Source organism: Musa acuminata, chromosome BXJ2-10, assembly GCF_036884655.1.
Source record: "Musa acuminata AAA Group cultivar baxijiao chromosome BXJ2-10, Cavendish_Baxijiao_AAA, whole genome shotgun sequence".
Classification (NCBI taxonomy): Eukaryota; Viridiplantae; Streptophyta; class Magnoliopsida; order Zingiberales; family Musaceae; genus Musa; species Musa acuminata.
The window spans coordinates 29,797,823-29,815,377 of NC_088347.1; the positions used below are offsets into that span (position 1 = coordinate 29,797,823).

The 17,555-nt window shown below is 39.2% G+C and overlaps 2 protein-coding genes and 1 long non-coding RNA gene across 4 annotated transcripts; 1 reads left to right on the plus strand and 2 right to left on the minus strand.

Moving 5' to 3' along the window:
- Positions 1–945: 945 nt before the first annotated feature.
- On the minus strand, positions 946–7,995 carry LOC103968590 (heterogeneous nuclear ribonucleoprotein 1). Its single transcript, XM_009381852.2, has 4 exons — positions 7,583–7,995; positions 6,893–7,122; positions 5,491–6,688; positions 946–1,487 (listed from the first exon to the last, which is right to left on the minus strand). Exons 2-4 carry the CDS (start codon positions 7,112–7,114, stop codon positions 1,414–1,416), a joined length of 1,494 nt encoding a protein of 497 aa, XP_009380127.2. The 5' UTR covers positions 7,115–7,122; positions 7,583–7,995; the 3' UTR covers positions 946–1,413.
- A 2,588-nt stretch (positions 7,996–10,583) lies between these two features.
- Positions 10,584–13,139, plus strand: LOC135625032 (uncharacterized). Of its 2 annotated transcripts, none has more exons than XR_010491869.1 (3): positions 10,584–10,981; positions 11,166–11,352; positions 13,004–13,139. It is a non-coding gene; the product is annotated as an uncharacterized LOC135625032 (long non-coding RNA). The 2 variants fall into 2 exon arrangements; XR_010491870.1 differs by having other exon boundaries at positions 11,184–11,352.
- A 167-nt stretch (positions 13,140–13,306) lies between these two features.
- On the minus strand, positions 13,307–17,150 carry LOC135625031 (oligopeptide transporter 3-like). Its single transcript, XM_065129247.1, has 6 exons — positions 16,569–17,150; positions 15,761–15,858; positions 14,934–15,503; positions 14,592–14,847; positions 14,206–14,388; positions 13,307–14,121 (listed from the first exon to the last, which is right to left on the minus strand). Exons 1-6 carry the CDS (start codon positions 17,067–17,069, stop codon positions 13,507–13,509), a joined length of 2,223 nt encoding a protein of 740 aa, XP_064985319.1. The 5' UTR covers positions 17,070–17,150; the 3' UTR covers positions 13,307–13,506.
- Between the last annotated feature and the right edge of the window lie 405 nt (positions 17,151–17,555).

A 17,555-nucleotide genomic window follows, 5' to 3' on the forward strand; every position in this document is an offset into this window, starting at 1 on the left:
ATCTACTTACATAAATATCTTAGTTCAAAGCCATTGGATGGGATGATCTCTTCTTATAGTTATTTTTTCAAGATTTTTAAAATTTTCTATCTAATATTTGTGCCATCAGTTATATGTTTTTTTTTTTTTTTCAATGACTCGGAAGATGTAGAAAAAGACGTATCTAATCGATGCACATAATTTTAATTCTATACTTAGAAAGACTATTTTCATGACTCAATCTTTGTGAGTCAATTGTTTCTATGCATATGTTTTAATCAAGTGATTGTTTGGACAATCTGCCCAAGAAATTGCAATTGTAATTTCCATTCACTAAATTTCTGCGCCTATTGTCAAAATCTGGCCTCGAATACAATTACTTCATTAGCATGTGGAGAATACCACTACTTGATTGACACCCTCACGTGGAGCTGCTACCTGTTTGATGCTTGTGTTATTACCAAGCTTTCAATGTCTATTCTGTACTCCCACCTCATTCCATAATGAAATCATTTAAAGTGAAAATGAACACACAAGAACATGAATTATGAGATATATAAATGAGTTAATTAACTAATCAAGAACAATGGCGCAGATTGACACAACATAAATTGTATCAGGGTTAGCTGTCTCCAGCAGACTGGAACTGGCAAGAGTACCTGTGACAAATGACAAGCATGGTTTGTGTGCCAAGGCAGCACATTGACATGCAAAAATGTCAAGGGATACACTTTGACAGCCAAAAAAGAAAATGGAAAGATAGATATGCCTGTCTTTAGGAGCAAAGCAAGAAATAGCATCGGATATACTCATGAAAACCTTTTCCCACAAGCGGCACAAGGCAGTACCTTGCCAAGGCACAACAGCAAAAGCACATGATGCTATGAAGCGGTTTTCGGAAACAAAACGCAAGCAAGAGCAAATGCACGATGCAAATGCTTACGACTAATGAAGCAACTCAAGAAATGAATCACAGTACATAACAGTTATATTGGGACCGTAAAGCATCCCCGTGTAAGTCCCAAACTAATACAAACAACCAACCCTCTGGTAACAAATAAAATTGGAAAGAAAATAAAAAGAAGATTAATAGAGAACCTGACAAGAACCAACAACTTTGCCAGGTATTACAACAGCTTGCTATCTTTCTTTTCCTTGGGAACATTACTAGGTCTATTTGGCACATCAGTTGCATAAATCTGAACAATTATGATTTTATCCCGTGATAAAATTACATCTCAATCAAACCCAAAGAAACAAAACCTACACGGCATGTGGAACTAAACTCAAATTCCAAACCTTCACACAAGAAGCTTTATTTTGAATCTTCTGAATCTGAAATCCTTTTGTTGTTTTTTCTCTCAAATACCTTCCTGTATAGTCTATAAAATTAACTAACCCCCATATATTGTACGAGATATGTAAAACTAAAAGTCATGCATCTGGCTCGCAAGATTGTTCACCTATCATTGTCTTGGATCTCAAAGTACCAACTAAAGTAGCAATTCCTGCAACAAAAAAATCAACATCAGGAAACAGATTTACAAAGGAAATGTACTTATCGTGAAAAACTCAACAAGAAGAATGACTCCATAATAACATGTTTGACTGGAAAAAATAGCCAGACTCAAAAGTCAGCTCTCTGCCAACTGATATCGCAGCATCTTGGGGTAAAACATATGAGCAAGGGGCAACACAATCTCAGTGAAGTATATCAGACAATATAAGGAAGCATAATAGAGTTACTTTGAACATATCACCCTCAGTCAAAAATGACTGCCATTGTTTTGTGTTGTATATTAGTCATTTGTTTTAGGTTGCATCTATATAAGCCTCTCAAAGCCTTCTAAATTTGTAAAAAAACCGTGTCCATATCTATTGAATGGCATGATAGCCTCTTAAAACCGTCAGACAGTTTAGTCCATGTTTCTTGTGTTGTGCAAATCTTTCATCTGAGTTATTTAGGACACTACCGGGGTTCAAGTAGTAGTCAATCGGATCCATTGACACAGCAATACAACTAAATTATATATTTTAACGTATAATGTCAACTGTTATATTTTGCTGGTTTATGAAAAGTGATATTGAGTTCATTAATCCAATACAAGGAGCAGAAGCATAACAACTTTAACCCTCCTAATGAGTAAGAAGAGTTAATTCTCAAGCAACATACATGTAGAGATGTAGAGATGTAGAGCGTTATTGCCGGATTTCTATGGTAGAAATTCATCCCAACATTATTTCTCAGAAAAAATATAGAGCTATACTAGAGCCACACTATTAAGTTCCCATGCCAATATGTGTCCTTAAAGTTTGTATTTTTAGAACATATCCATCTTGAACCAATCAAAGCTGTAGCCAGCCTGAGAAAGTAAATAAATTCTGAAGCACTGTCAAGCATGAGATTGTTGCCAATGTTGTCAACCTTTATTTCCCAACCCATAGTGGTATACAAGCACCTCTTTTGTAATACCCAAATCCAATAAAAATTGACACAAACTAGCCCTGGTCTCCAACCCACTGTAAAGCAGCTAAACATTTTCTTTTTCACCATGTCCACTTATTGCTTCCAAACTTCATAGTGTACATTAGTTCTTTATATATCTTCCTCCTCTCTTCTCTTTCTAATGAAGCAAGGCATCTAAAATATGTCATTTCCTGTTCAGACTAAGAGATACAGGGTTTCACACTCCAGTATCGAAGTAGACTGATTAGTTTTTATGCAAAAATCTTCATTGAATGTGAAATCTGTAATTTATGCTTGTAACTTTAAATAAATTAGAATTTCCACTACTTTTAAACTTTCTTTTGCTTCAGAATGTATGTGCTATCATATTTCCAGAGGTGCGACTTGAGGTTTAGACATCCATTACACATGAGTTAGTAGTCATTTGAGCTGAATTAAAAAAACTACATGCCACTTTCAAATTTTTTAAATCATTTGTGGGTGCATAATTAGGTAGAATTTTCACTATTAAGCAGTCCATGTCCAAAAGACTGGCTGTTGATTTAGTGAGAAGTCTTGCTAAGACCAACTAGTCTTATGTCTGATAGGAGCCATTTCAAAATCTTCTTCTAGATCTAGAGACCCACCATTGGCAGTATTTTACAGTATTTTTATGTGAAACATGGTTTATTTTTACAGTATTTTTATGTTTCTTAAACTCAACTCTTGTCAAATTTGTTATCTTAAGAGTTTTCCTGGAAAAGTGATGGATTTGTAGTTTTCATCTTTTTCTAGATATCTTCCGAAAATTACCTAATCATAATAATGTTTCCTTTCTTTTTTGGGTTACATTGAAATATATTTGATCTACCAGAAAGATTCTGGCAAATAATTTGTTGACTGACTTATTATTTCTCTATTCATAAATTAGAGAGTAATAATGTGCGTATACAGGAATGGTGCCAATGAGGTGAATACCATGCTAACCATTGCTCTATATTTTGATCTAGGTAGAATTATGTAGGGTGAGAGCTTATATGTTATAGTGAATGTTATGGTGTTATCTCTTTGATGAGGATCTTATATGTTATGGTGTTATCTTTTGACAATATATAGATGATATACAGACATTCTGTCACAAATTTATTATAAGCCTAGCATCTTTTAGAGCAAAGCATTGTTTGTATGCAACATTGTACCCACTGAGTTGGGGTGTGAAATCTATGTGGTACAAGAGCTCCAGATAATGCAGAAGTTATGTTGTTGATCAAGGAATGATGCTCCAAGTACTGCAACCATGGTCAGGCTGGCATAACAAAAGCAATAATGACAACCAGCATTGGGCATTTGTGATAGAACTCTCTAGGTAGAGTGGGATAGATAAGTAAAAATGATTTTCCTACACTCCTTTGATGGAGCAGCTAAAACCTTAATTGCAGAAAGCTCAGATACAAAGCTACAACATGTCCTGTCTCATATGTACTTCAAAGCAATGTGTAAACTGGTGGAAGCAAGAAAAGATGACACATGAGAAAGATTCTGGAACATGTAGCTGACATATGCCTATTGTTCAAGAAAACAATTTTTAATGAAAGATGCTGCCCTTTTGGGAGCAAAAGAAGATCAGCCTAAAACAATAATCTGTTTGCACAGGAATACAAGGAAAAAGTGAATGACTAGCCAAATTTTCTCCTAGCCCTTTTAATGCTGAAAGAAGAATCTTGAAGATTCTACATAACTAAATAGCATTTTAATTGTCAGAGTCCTTTCTTCGAAGAATGGAGACAAGGGGATCTAACTTGAGGGGGAATGGTAACAAAATGAGGGATTCTGCTGGGTGAAGTCCTGAGACAAACAAAACTATGAAAACATTCGGAATCTCAAGGATCATCAAGAAAATTCCAACACACAGGTACTCAGTTTCAATGGCATAACCATCTACCCAAAGCACAGAACAAATTCAAGACCATGCCAAGTGCAGCAGGTGTGCAAGCCGACATCTTGTAAATGAATGCACACGATTTTCTAGTGCTTGTTCTAAATCTGATCGGCCAGGTTATAAATATAGAGTTTGTGTTCATTAAACGAACCATTGGAAGACAAATATTTCTGATAGTGAAAGCATTTTGACTTAGCAAGGCAAATGGGACATATGGCCCAAGCCATGTGGAGCCAAGAACCAATATTGCACACAAGAAGCTAAGTAGGCAAAAGAACAAAGTGGATTTTATATGACGATAGAATAGACATTCAGAAACCCACATGTAGCAGTGTGAAGTATTTTTCAGTGTTATCTACAATCTGCATAAGATCATGTTTTGATGGATCATGTTGACCTGTACACTAAAACCTGCCATATTTCAGCAGTATATATTATCTTCGGTCTCTGGAACTCGAGTGGTGTGTATGAATCTGTTAGGAATCTAGCTATTGCCAATGAAGTTGCAAGTCATATTCTACCAAAATATGTTGTTAGCAGATTTTTGTAATGAGAATACATAATTTTAATATACTCTAAAATATATATGATGCCATTCCACTATGCCAATGTACAAAACTGAAGCAAACAGGCAGTGTTCAGCGATTAATACGGACTGTGAAAATTATTAAGGACACGACTAGCGATGTTGAACGTTGATTTTGTACACAGAATGATGCAAGGAAGGGTTGAATTTGTGCCACCAGTTCTTCAATATCTAACAAATAATGTATGGTTAGCAATTCCAGACTGGGTATGTGCATATATAAGCGTATTCTAGCCCAAATTTTTCCTCAAGAAAACAAGCAGCAGCAGCATTTACAAACATCACAATGAAGAGAAAGATTATGTATACTAGAATTCCAATTCATGATTTAAGGCTCAAGGTTAAAACTCTGAAAATTGATTGCAGAACCTAGTGGACTTATGGATTCAATTGATGCATGATATTGTTCGTTACAATGACAACTAAAACTAGTCCTTTCATGTTTCATATTTATCCCCATGCTCATGCCTATATCGTGTTTCTTCAAGGAAAAAATATTATGCACAAAAGCAAATGGGTCAGTGTTAAATAAATGCTTACCTCTATTTGGTTGTCTATTGTTGATGTTATAGTCACCCACATAACCTGCAGAGCTCTGGCCTATGATATCTGAAGGTGCATTACCAAGTCCATAGCTAAACGAACTGGTACCCCCAAGTTCAGAAGACGACGACCTCCAAGTAGGGTCTCCATAAACTGAACTGCCACCGTACAGTTCTGGATAGGATCCTTCAAATCCACTATTTGATGCAACAAGGGTAGTTTTCATGGCACTAGGACCATTGCTCCTTCCAAAATTACCACCACCCAGATCGAAGTTATTGTCTCCATCTCCATAATTTAGATTTCCACTAGCAAAGCTTGCAGTGTTCCCCCCAACTTGAGCTGAGATAGGGGAAGCACTGCCCCAGTTTAGAGTACTATTGCCAAAGCCACCAAGGCTCCCACTCCCAGGAGCCATATATGCATTGGAACTTGCAGAGTTTGTAGAATAGTTAAGACCTCCACTGCCCCATGCATTACGAGCCATTGAGCTAAAAACTGAACTAGTATTTGCACTACCCCCACCATAACCAATGGGACTACTGTACCTAGTAGAGTTCCCACTGAGATATGGGCTCAAACCACGTCCATAACCAATGCTGTTGCTAAAATTTGAATTTCCTCCAAAACTTGGCATCAAACTAGGTTCAAAATTCATCCCCATTCCAAAACCAGGACCAAATGAAGGGAAACCATTGCTTCCACTAGTAGGAGGTCCTAATCTACTGTCCATTCTCATCCCATAGCCACTGATCGAGCTTGGATTGTATCCCTGAGTATACCCATTGAGAAAGTTGTTTGCCCTATTCAGACCATAGGTATATCCAGCACTCGGGGAACGCATGTTGGGCCCTGGGGAGAGTTCCTTGGGAACAGCCCTCTTCACCTCAACCATCTTACCATTCAGCTCATGAAAGCTCTTAAATAGCACTTTGTCCACAGCATCCTCTGAGTCGTAGGTGATGAAACCAAATCCCCTAGGCCTTTGGGTGTTGTGATCGTACATGACAACAACATCAGTGATTGTGCCAAACTGATCAAAGTAATTCTTAAAGTCACTCTCTGTTATGGTAGATGGCAGGCCTCCAACAAATATCTTCTTGGTGCGACCAGGACCAGGAGAGCCATGGATGCTGCTGTTGTTTCTATTAAGGATCTGCTGGTCATCCCTGGGAACAGCTTTCTTCGCCTCGACCTGAAAACTCGATCGAGTTAGTGTAACTTCATGAATAAGTTGTTGGCCATCAAGAATTTTCAAGAGTCCAAAACTCATGAGACAGCATCCATAATCCATAATTCTAAAATTACAACATTCCTAATTTACAATGCACTAAGCATATAGGTTTACAAGGATAGGAGAATAGGAAAGAAGGTAGAAAACAAAAGGCTAGACGGTTACCATTCTTCCATCGATCAAATGCTTTTCCATTACAACTCGCTCTGCGACGGCCGGGTCTGCGAACACAACGAACCCGAAACCACGAGCACGGCCAGTGGTCCGGTCCTTCATGATCACGGCTTCCACCACCTCACCATAGTTGCTGAAGTACTCCCGCAGGCGATCCTCATTGGTGTCCCAGGAAATCCCACCAATGAACAGCTTCCCAAGATCCGACTGCATTCTCTTTTCTGCAAATTAAACACCTTTTAAGCTCCAGTTCTCTTCGTCGTCACGGGATGAAGTATAATTCCGTCAATTGAAGATAAATACGCACAAAAGAATACAAGATAATGCTCCACCGATCAGATTGAGACGACAATGAGTACACAGGGAAAAAAAAAATCATCTTTCGTAGATGCGAATTAGATCCGATCGATCTTAACCAGCAACTCGGAGAGTTTTGTAGCACATGCGAGAGGAGAAGACACCAGACGTTAGCCATGTCGCAGATCTGAGGGATAAAAAGCCATCCAAGGAGCTCCCCTCAACTGAATCGGACAAGCCAAAAACAAAATCCAACAACACGCCGCAAGACAGCAAATGGATCCAAACCAAACCAAAAGAATCGGACGAAATCGATCCCGCGATCGGGCGAAAGCAAAACCCAAAAGAAATCAGACGACACAGCGCGTGCGCCCAGGGGCTCACCGATCTGAAGCGCGCACGCGCCTGATGCGAGGACGAGAAGAGGCCGGAGGCGTTTCTAAGATCTGGGCGGCCGCATCAAAGAATCATCATCATCACCATCATCATCATCATCAATAACAACAACGAACGAAAGCCTCTTCAGCTATCTCTCTGTCAATCTCTTTCGCTTCCTCTCCTTTTTCGGCTTTCGATCAATAAATAAAAGAATTAATTACGGACTTTTTCTTAAGCTTTAACGATTCCCAGTTCTTCCCCAATTCCGCCCGCCTCATGCGACAAATGGAAGGGAGCGCAGCGGAAGAATCGGTGGTGGTCTTGACATCAACAATATATCTGCCTATCCGATGCAAAGAGAGAGAGAGAGAGAGAGAGAGAGAGAGAGATGGGAGGGGAAGAGTATATAGACATATATAAATAGGCGTAGAGGAAACGGGTAAGGGTGGATGTGGGGTGCGCGTGCGATCTGGCTGTCATGTGCTGTGTAAGAAATGGAAAGAAAAGTTGGTAAGACTGTGCTTTGGTTTGCATTTCTATTTGTTTATTTTTCGTTAAATTCGACTTAGTCAGAAAATTAAATTCACTGTTAATTATCATCAAACTATATTTAAAATATTTTTTTTACTATCCTATAATCTTAGGATAATTTGATAAAGTCATCGACACTAATTAACATGTTTTCAATCCTTAACTTTTGATAAGCGAAGATATTGTATGTTCTCATACTTTAAAAATTATTATGATCGTAAAAGATTAAAAATAAATAATATTTTTTAATCAATATTAATCATAATTAAAGAAATTATTATTTATGAATGTTAAAGAAAGAGGTATATACAGAGACTAAATTATGTTAAAAATATTTTTTTACGTATTTATATCATCACAAAACAGAAAAAAATAGTTTTTATTTACGAATGGCAGAGGATAAATTATATAAAAAAATATTTTTTTACAGATATATATGTATTTATAAGGTTATAAAGCATAAAAATAGGTAATTAACATTACTACAGATTAAGAATCTTTTGAGTATGTTATATATATCATTTAATGTTAGTCACGATTATAGTCCCTAAAAAGTCTTTTATTTCTGGATGTTATTTTAGAAATACGATTTATGCGAACTTATCATCAAAATATGTATATTTTTCATGCCGTCCTTATAATAAGTGATATTGGCATTCGCTTTGACTTGAATTAAATATTAGACCCATTTATTATGGTCAAATATAAAATCATAAAATTATGTAATGCATTGTGTTTATAAAGCTAATCGTTCAAATTAAATAGAAAATTGTGTAAAATATTGCATTCTTTCGTTATATGTAATATATTTTTTGGGACATAAAATTGGAGGAGACAACATTAAGTTCATACATATCTTAGGATATACATGTCATGCCATGGCATGGAAAGAAAGGATATTACACTTCAGGAAGTCTTTACATAAATATTGATGATTTGTGACATAACCACATAATTACCAAATGCAATTTTTTTTCTTCCATTAATTATTATTATCTTCAAATTAGATAAACATAAACATATATATATATATATATTACATATATTATACATGGTATTATTGTAAGCATTCCCCTACTTGGTTGTGATTCGTGGCTTTTGGTAGTAAATGGCTTTAAATTCATGTACATGTGATATGTGGTGCGATTGTATTCAACCATCTCTTATTCCAATGAGCACATTATCTATTTAATGCTTGTGGTGGTGTCTCCAATCCAATCCAATCCAAAATGGGAGGGAGCATTTTCTTCTCGTCATATTGTTATTAATGCAATGTTGTCAATGCACCACTAACTTTATTTAATTTGGATGCATTATCTCTCCAAAATAAAGTTTATTATCCATCTGCATTGTCCACTCGCTATTTTCGAAGAAAACAAAAGAAGCTGTATAATGTTGCATAATTCCACAGAAAGGAGAAATGCATGTATACATGATATAACTATCATTAAAGTGCTCGTGAATCCAAATAAGAAAGAAAAGCAATTATTGACAGACTTCATCAGCGAGCAGTGATTTCATAGATCCAATCATGTTAGCCTCTCACATTCATCACATATTCATAACAATTATTTGTAGCAAACAATTAATAATCACATAACAACGATTCAACTAATGCACATAAACCAAAACAGATCATTCACAAATGTTGTAATAACAACAGTACCGTACCACTTTGACAGAGTCACAAGTCCCTTTTTCAATAATAATAATAATAATAATAATAATAATAATAATAATATGATGATGACTTTATGAATATTTGATCATTAATAATTTGTGCCTTTCATGTTGAGAGTTTGGGTGTTTTTTAATCTCTATTGAGTGTTTGTATGATGTGTAACACTATGGAGATTTTGAGCGAATTCTCAAAAAAAAAAAAAAAAAAATCCCAAGAAATATATTTTTTAATATATTTTTCAATCGGCATTCTTATTATCATATTTTTCATAAAATCTCAAATAAATCACAACCGTAATTCTCATCTTTATTTGATGGACCGGTCCATAAGGTTAATCTGATATTATTTCTTAGTAACAATGTTCTTAAATATACTTTCACTTTTGATTATTCTAATTTATAAACCAATAAGGACACTTATCTTTACATATAAATTAATTTGTATTAAATTTTAAATCAATCCATCTTGTAATGTCTTCATAGAGACATTATAAGATTGGATCATGAAGATCTTATACATGGTAGATTGGATCAATTCATCATGAATGAATCGATGTTACGAATATTATTCGAATAATCTTGTCAAGAATATTTCAGAATTATATCTCTTTTGAAAATATGAAGAAAAAAAAATCTCTCCAATGTTCTTGAAAATTTATTATATTTCATTTAAAAAAATATTATAATTTCCAGAAATCGATGTCCATGCTTAACGGTACCTCAAACCAGTTACCCGCGTCGTTGTTGTGTAACGAAAGAGGGAGGGGCCCGCACCCGACCGCAACCAACTCTCATCCAACGGTAACCCGCCTCTCCTCTCCGATTTCTTTGATGGAACCCTAGAAATCTTTCCGCTTGAAACCCTAGACTTGGCGGGGCAAGCACTCAATCCTCCCTATTCTTCCCATGGTATGGCCTCGACCAGGGCAGGGCGTCCTCCCTCCGCTTCGCCTCTGCAGATTCGCTCTCCCCTTTTGAACCAGCATGATAGAATGACGGGCGTGTGACGGGGCAGACGCTGAAGGAGGTCGAGACGAACATTGGACGCTGCCGATAGTGCTTAACGGCGAGCGGGAGCTTCTCGCTTAAAACAAGGAGTACAAGGCTGGAGTTTCGGAGTTGTAAGTTGCTGATCGAGGAGAATAATCGAGAAGTAAATGTTCTGCCATATTATGTGTTATCGATCTGCATTAGGTAATTCGAGTGCCGCTATCTTCTTTGCTATTCTTTTCTATTGTGTTACACTTATGATGAAGGTTGAATCTCGTTTGTGCCTTTATTTGGATCTGTTTCTATTATAGAACTAACAGCAAGAAGAATTTTTGTTTATTTTACATGACCAATATTTTTATTCTTTGAACGGGTCGCGAAACTGAAGGATCTTTGCCTGAATCAGAGAGAGGAGATGAAGGCATTGATGCTGCTGTTCCTGGATGTTATGAATTCTTAGCTGCAGGAGCTGCTGGATAATTAGCTGAACCGGCAGCGCTAGTCTTCCCAAGCCTCCAGAGGCAGGCCACCTCTCTCTGTGGACAGCTCCAGCGTCTTGCAGAGATCTTGGTGAGGTACCTAATTGTTCCTGATTTGCGTTTGGTGTTAACTTGTACATTTTGCTTTAGCTAGTTGTTGTATCATTTGGAATCCGTGGAAATATAGTGGATTAAGAGTCCTAGGAAACAACATTCTCAGTTCATCCTGTCTGACAGTCTGCTTCCTTTAGAAGAGGCACATGCAAATGTTGGAGACTCTCTAATCTCCATCATACGCATGAATGGTGAGACCATGAGAGTAGACTTGTGGCTTAGAACTGCTACTTGGAAGACTTCACCCTTTATAGGATTTAATTTGTTGGTGGCTAGGCATCTTGGACGATGTGAATATTTTTGTTGCATATTCTACTACATTTAAGGACCTCGGTGCAATTTGATGTAGGGACACTGATGATAGATAATAAGTAAAAGTTTTCGAGTCCATATATCTTCTACATGATTTCTCTTAAGATTCATGTGGGTCCGAAGATGAATTCTGGTTGCTCTTAGTTTGACTAGTGATATTGCCCTCGAAAAAGCTAAATGACAGGAGAATAGATTCATGTAACCAAATAGTTATAGCAGCTTGCTATTCTCCTTATGTTGTTGGGAGGATGGAGTACTAATTGTTGCACACACGCATATTGAATTTTGAAGCATATCAGTGTGATTCATGTGGATGAAGAGCTCTGTTGCTCAACATGCACTCAATGGAAAACAATTTGGTGGGGGTTTCGCTTGGTGTTTCTGTAACTTCTCATAGCTTTTCTTGAAAAGGTCTGGTACATGATTTGGAAATAGTTCTGAGTCTGAATTGATGAAAAGAAAGCCTATTTCTAGATGACCATAATATGACTAAACCATGTGTACCTTCATGTTGATGCAACAACTTGGATAAAAAAGGTGCCTATTCAACATATCCTTTTGCTTTCAGTTGCTGAATGTAAATATTTAAAATTATAAATGATTGAAATTCTTTTAAAATTCCAAAGTTTGATGTATTTGGGCAATTTTAGTTGATTCTAGCTGATTTCAAGTAGTTCTTTGTTGTTAATTTAGCCTGTACCAGTTGATATGATTAATAACCTACAGTTGATTTGGTTTCAAATTGTTTTTCCCCTTGTCTGTCATCTGCATCCATTTCTTCCAATCTCGTCGAGCGATTTGCTTTCTCATATCCAGCATTCTCTCTCCCTCTCTGTCTCTCGTCAACAAGAAACAACTAATGCCTATCTGCTTTTGCTGCCTCTTCTTCATCTCATCGGCAAGAGGCCTAAGAGAAATTTGGATTTTTAATTGATTATTTGAGAACAAATGTTTTAATTCAATGCCCATGCCTTCAATGAGACAGAAGATATTTCATTAACAAAATAAAAAAAAAAAGAGCTTATGGGAGGATGAAATGCATGAAGGGAACAGAGAATTTTGACCATCCTTCGTTTGGTAGTTGTACATTTTATAAGGAGATGATAAAGATGAGGTTCCAAAGGCCTAAAATTCCTAATGCTTGGACCATTCTGAGATCAAGCATTGAAATATCCTATCAATCACTTATTCTCAGAGCATTCTTTGGATAAAATGAACAAAAGAAAGGAAATCCTCAAGGTACTGTCGAGGAATTATGACAATGTCCATTATTTTCATTTTCTTGATCTAATATGGTTTATTTGGCTCTTCTTTGCTGCAGCTTCTTGAGGCATTGACACACCTTTGCTTGGTTTATGCACTATTGATGGTTAGGAACTGAGGGAGTCTTACGACAAATTTGACATGCAAAACCTGAGCACATTACAATCATGGACTTGAGGACTTCAATCTTTGCTGCCGTAGGCACTTTTCATTGTCAAAAGCCAAGCACATTTCACTGTTAAAAGCCAAACATCTGTACCAAATAGAGAACAGCAGTCAAGGGATCAAACCAAGCATTACAGTATAGTGATCTGGGTTTCATTTGCGATGCCAAACACTGGTATAGTCACTCACAAGCTGATGAAAGGTCAGAAGACAACCTCGATATGGCTTGATTCAATACCTTTCAAACTCACATTTCTTGGAGCTTGTTTTTGACATTGCTAAACTTTGTGAAGCATCTTTAGAAGTCTAAAAGGACAATGCACATCCAAAGACCTTGATTGAGTTTGTCTAACAGTGAACTCCCTCACAGGAGTGAACCGATACTCGAGCTCGTAGTTAGAAGACCGGACATCCTTCAACCGATATCCCAGGTGCGGTTGGACATGATGCCAAAGGGCAGTGATCGAGCTCTGTGCCCCACCACTTCAGATTGTGATCCTGATTCTGAAGAGCAAAGAACAGCAGCACACCCATGAACGCTGTCCCTGCATCCAAAGCTGCAGATAAGACATAGTTGTACTTTTGCCACCAGCCCTTTCGATACCGGAAAACAAAGTAATTGAAGATGGTCCCTGTGATGAGCCAGCTAGCTATGTTGGTTGGGGTTGCAGGTGGCATTCCAGCAAAGCCATAAGAGATGACAGGTATATTGATGAGAGGGATCCACTTCTTCTCTGGAAAGATTTTGCTCAATACCCACACCGGAACAGGTAAGACAGCTCCAACGAGGAATAACCACACCAGGTTCCTATACAGCCCGCCATGGCCAAATAAGCGTCCCGGGCCGATAAGGCCCCATATGACAGAAGCATCAAAAGTAACTCTATACTTGGGGCAGGTCCAGGGGCTATCAGGGTGCAGTGATTCAACATCACAGATATTCTCAATGCTTTCAAGCATCCACCAAGCCACCCCAAGGTTCACGACTCCAGCAACAACAGTTCCAACAAGCTGACAGAAAGAAAAACCAAAAAAGTCAGATATAGACACTGCTATCCCTTTGATAATGTTCTTTTAGTGCAGTTTGTGGATCACCTGAGCTGTGTACATGCACCTAGGTGGAATCTTCATGTAATGGCCAAGCTTTAAATCTGAAAGGAAGGAAAGGGCATGGATGGTGCTGATTCTACCATATATCTTGAACAGCAGGTTTGCGATAGGTTTGCCCGGAAGGACATATCCAATCATGAACTGCGCTATGATATCATATCCAGGTTGCTGCAACCCATCACAAAGAAGGCATTTGTTACAATTGAGTGCTTTCCATATATTCATTCATGTAGCAATATGAAAGATTTCATCGGCTACTTGAGAAATGTATTTTTCACATATGCATACGGTCTCTATGTAAACAATGCATTGGGTTATTGGCACTATAATATGATATCCGTAGTTCCAGAATTTAGTGAAGGTTTGTATACCTGATTTGTGGTTGCTTGAATGACACCAATGGGAAGTGTGACAGTCCAAGCCAAGCCAAAAGCAAATATCATACCCCACCAAGGCAGCTGCACCTCCTCTTTCCATATAAACGACATCATAAGTGACAAAGCAATGCTTCCTACCAGTAGAACAAGGAACCACCACTGAGGAACTTGATTGTATCTCCTCATCAGTTTGGCATGGATGTCCAACTTCACAGACTTCATGGCAGACTTGCTTTGCCTCCAGATGTCACTACAGATTGATAGCAAGTGAAACAAAGCAGTTCATGTCTCGTAAAAGAATCGAACAAGGGAGTAAATTACAGATTCAAAGCGCACCTTCCATGGAAGAGGAGAACATGGATGATGGTCGCTGTGAACCTTGCGAACCCTGACCCTATCGACAACGCAAAAAGAGGACTGAGATAGAGCTTCCCATAACTCTCGTATGCAGCGACGTTGAGCTCAAACTCTGGCGTCAGTATCTTGGTGGTGTCGTACTTGTGCCCTGTCGTAGTGAATAGCTGATTGGAGAAGATGGGGAACTTGCGCGCGTCAAATGTGTTGAACTTCCAGTAACACAATGGGACGATGATGTAGATGAACATGAGGAAACCGACGGCCACATTGAGGATGGAGAACCATGGCGTCACCAGAGGACTCCCATGGTACGCAGAGATTCCCGCCCAATCAAGCGTGAATGCACCAACTCCAAGTCCATGATAAGCTGACCCGATCTGCTGCGCAGTAATACTTCGAGGCCATGTCCAGCACACCCATGAGAAGAAGGTCAGTATGGGCAGGAGATAGCCCGGCAATGTGTAGTAGGCAAAGCTTGCTACGAAGAACACGAGGAAGAACTGCATCCTGCTTGGCCCTTTGGATCTCGAGTCCTTCTCATGCAAAGCTCTGCAGTAAGTTTCGAATGGTGAGCTTTCATGGCCTCAGTTGTCATTAGTTAATGAGAATAATTGTGCGTTGCAAGGTTCTCTACATTAACGTAGTTAACAAGTCTTCCAATTAGATGATTGTGATCGAGATGGTTCGGATACCATCAGATGAACAAGTTCTATTCTCCTCCTTTTCGCCAATGGGAAAAGGAGCATGGAACCATGGGACAAAGCATAGTGAGCTGGAAGAAAGGATTAGATTGATAGGAATCTGACCTGAAGAGGGAGACCTGAGCAAGATTGGAAGGCCACCACATCTCAGCGGGATCCACCAAATACCTTCTCATCATCCCAGCCCATCCATAACCCAGTATCTGATGAAGTAAGAACCACATAGATTTGGTTTCAAGTACCGACAAAAATCTAAATGAGAAAACAGAATAAATGACTGAGTTCTCTTGCTATTTCACTGCAAAATTTTTCTTTTCTTCTTAAATAGATCATTTTGAAGTATTGGACAGTAATCCATCAGACCTCACATCTGCACATTATACGGCTACGGATGAAGAAAATTACAGTCTGAGAAAGATTCTTCAAGTAAAAGCTCAGCGCTCCAACAAACACTAGAAAACAAAGGTACACAAAGAGGGACCAAGAAAATTTATGGCTCTCATCATGCAGGAGGCATCTTTTGATTTTCCAACCAAAAGCAAGCATTTAAGAGAGAAGAGAAGACTTCGATACAGTCCTCGGATAAGTGAGAAATAAAAGAAGCTTAGAGGTGAGAGAAGCACAGGACAAGCTTGCAAGAAAGCTGCAGTGTATTAGAAGATACAAATATGGGGATCATAATACGATATGTTGCAGAAAAGAAGGGGTCGAATTCACAGAAAGAAGAAAGAAGCAAGAGGCAGAATTTGCAAGTGCCTATATGTTCCATTTATTTCCGATTAAATTGAAACAGAAGATGAAAAACACAAGCACAGTGGAAATCATGAAGTCTGATATGGAAATTAAATGGGGAAATCTACATGCGAAGGTGAAAGAGTGAGACAAGGAGGACGAGCGTGCCATTCTTCCTTACCTGCGTGGTGAGCACAATAATGAGCGCACAGAGGAAGCTCAAACTCTGCTTGTAGTAGGCCTTCATCACCGTGATGGCGCCGATGGAGTAGGCATCCCCTCCGCCGATGGACACGCCGCAGTTGGCGAAGATGGTGATGATGACGTGCTCTTTGATGTTGAAGGGCCCGGGGTTGAGGTGGAACCCCCAGTTCCGGAACACCTTGACCTCCCTGTCGGGCAACACGGAGGCCATGAAACGGCCGGCGGGCAGAACCGCGATCTGCATGAGGATGGCGGAGATGGTGAGCGGCTGCGTGCGGTATGTGAAGAAGGTGTTCAGGAAGATGAGGAGGGAGCAGGAGGTGAGGCCGAGGAACCAGGCCCGGAACGTCATCACCGGGAGCGATGGGTCGTCGGTCTCCGGCACCACCAGCGCCACCTCCTCCACGGGGCACCTCTCCACCTCCTCCCCCTCCTCCGCCGTGGAAGAACCACCCTTGTTCTCGCCCTTGGAGGCCATCGGGGAGCGCAACTCTGGAGAGAAGGGAAGGGATGGGCAATGTACGAGCCGTAGAACGAAGGCAGGCGACGGACGCAGTAAGCAAGCATGGGATTCATATGTACCAAGTCGATTGCGTCAACCTCGAGGCGATACAACTTGCATGACCAATATACCCCTGATTTGGAGTTGATGGGACTCGATCGGAGAAGACAAATCAATTTCCTCACAGCGCCTACCACCAAGTCGCAATAGCTTTTCATCCATTACTATCGTCTCCAGAAAAATCCAAGCTTGGATACATACGAATTTGAGGAGGACGACAGCGAAGAATTGGATTTACAGAGGATGACAGCGACGAATTGGGACGGAGAGACCCTGAGGGGGCAGCAGATCACCCAATGGAGGGGCAGTTTAGTCATTTAAGCGGCGCATGTTCAGCAGCCGCTGCTGCTGAGCGTGGGCGCCACGTGGAGCGCGACGACGGCACGCGTTCGTCTTGGCGCG

Bases quoted from the DNA above. Each gene is read 5' to 3' on its own strand.
- LOC103968590 (XM_009381852.2), bottom strand. From the start codon at position 7,114: ATGCAGTCGGATCTTGGGAAGCTGTTCATTGGTGGGATTTCCTGGGAC. The intron at 6,689-6,892 runs GTAACCGTCTAG...TCGAGTTTTCAG, and splicing joins ATTTGATCGATGGAAGAATG to GTCGAGGCGAAGAAAGCTGT. The intron at 1,488-5,490 runs GTAAGCATTTAT...TTTTTGTTGCAG, and splicing joins CAATAGACAACCAAATAGAG to GAATTGCTACTTTAGTTGGT.
- LOC135625031 (XM_065129247.1), bottom strand. From the start codon at position 17,069: ATGGCCTCCAAGGGCGAGAACAAGGGTGGTTCTTCCACGGCGGAGGAG. The intron at 15,859-16,568 runs GTAAGGAAGAAT...TTACTTCATCAG, and splicing joins TTATTGTGCTCACCACGCAG to ATACTGGGTTATGGATGGGC. The intron at 15,504-15,760 runs GTCAGATTCCTA...AACTTACTGCAG, and splicing joins GCTCAGGTCTCCCTCTTCAG to AGCTTTGCATGAGAAGGACT.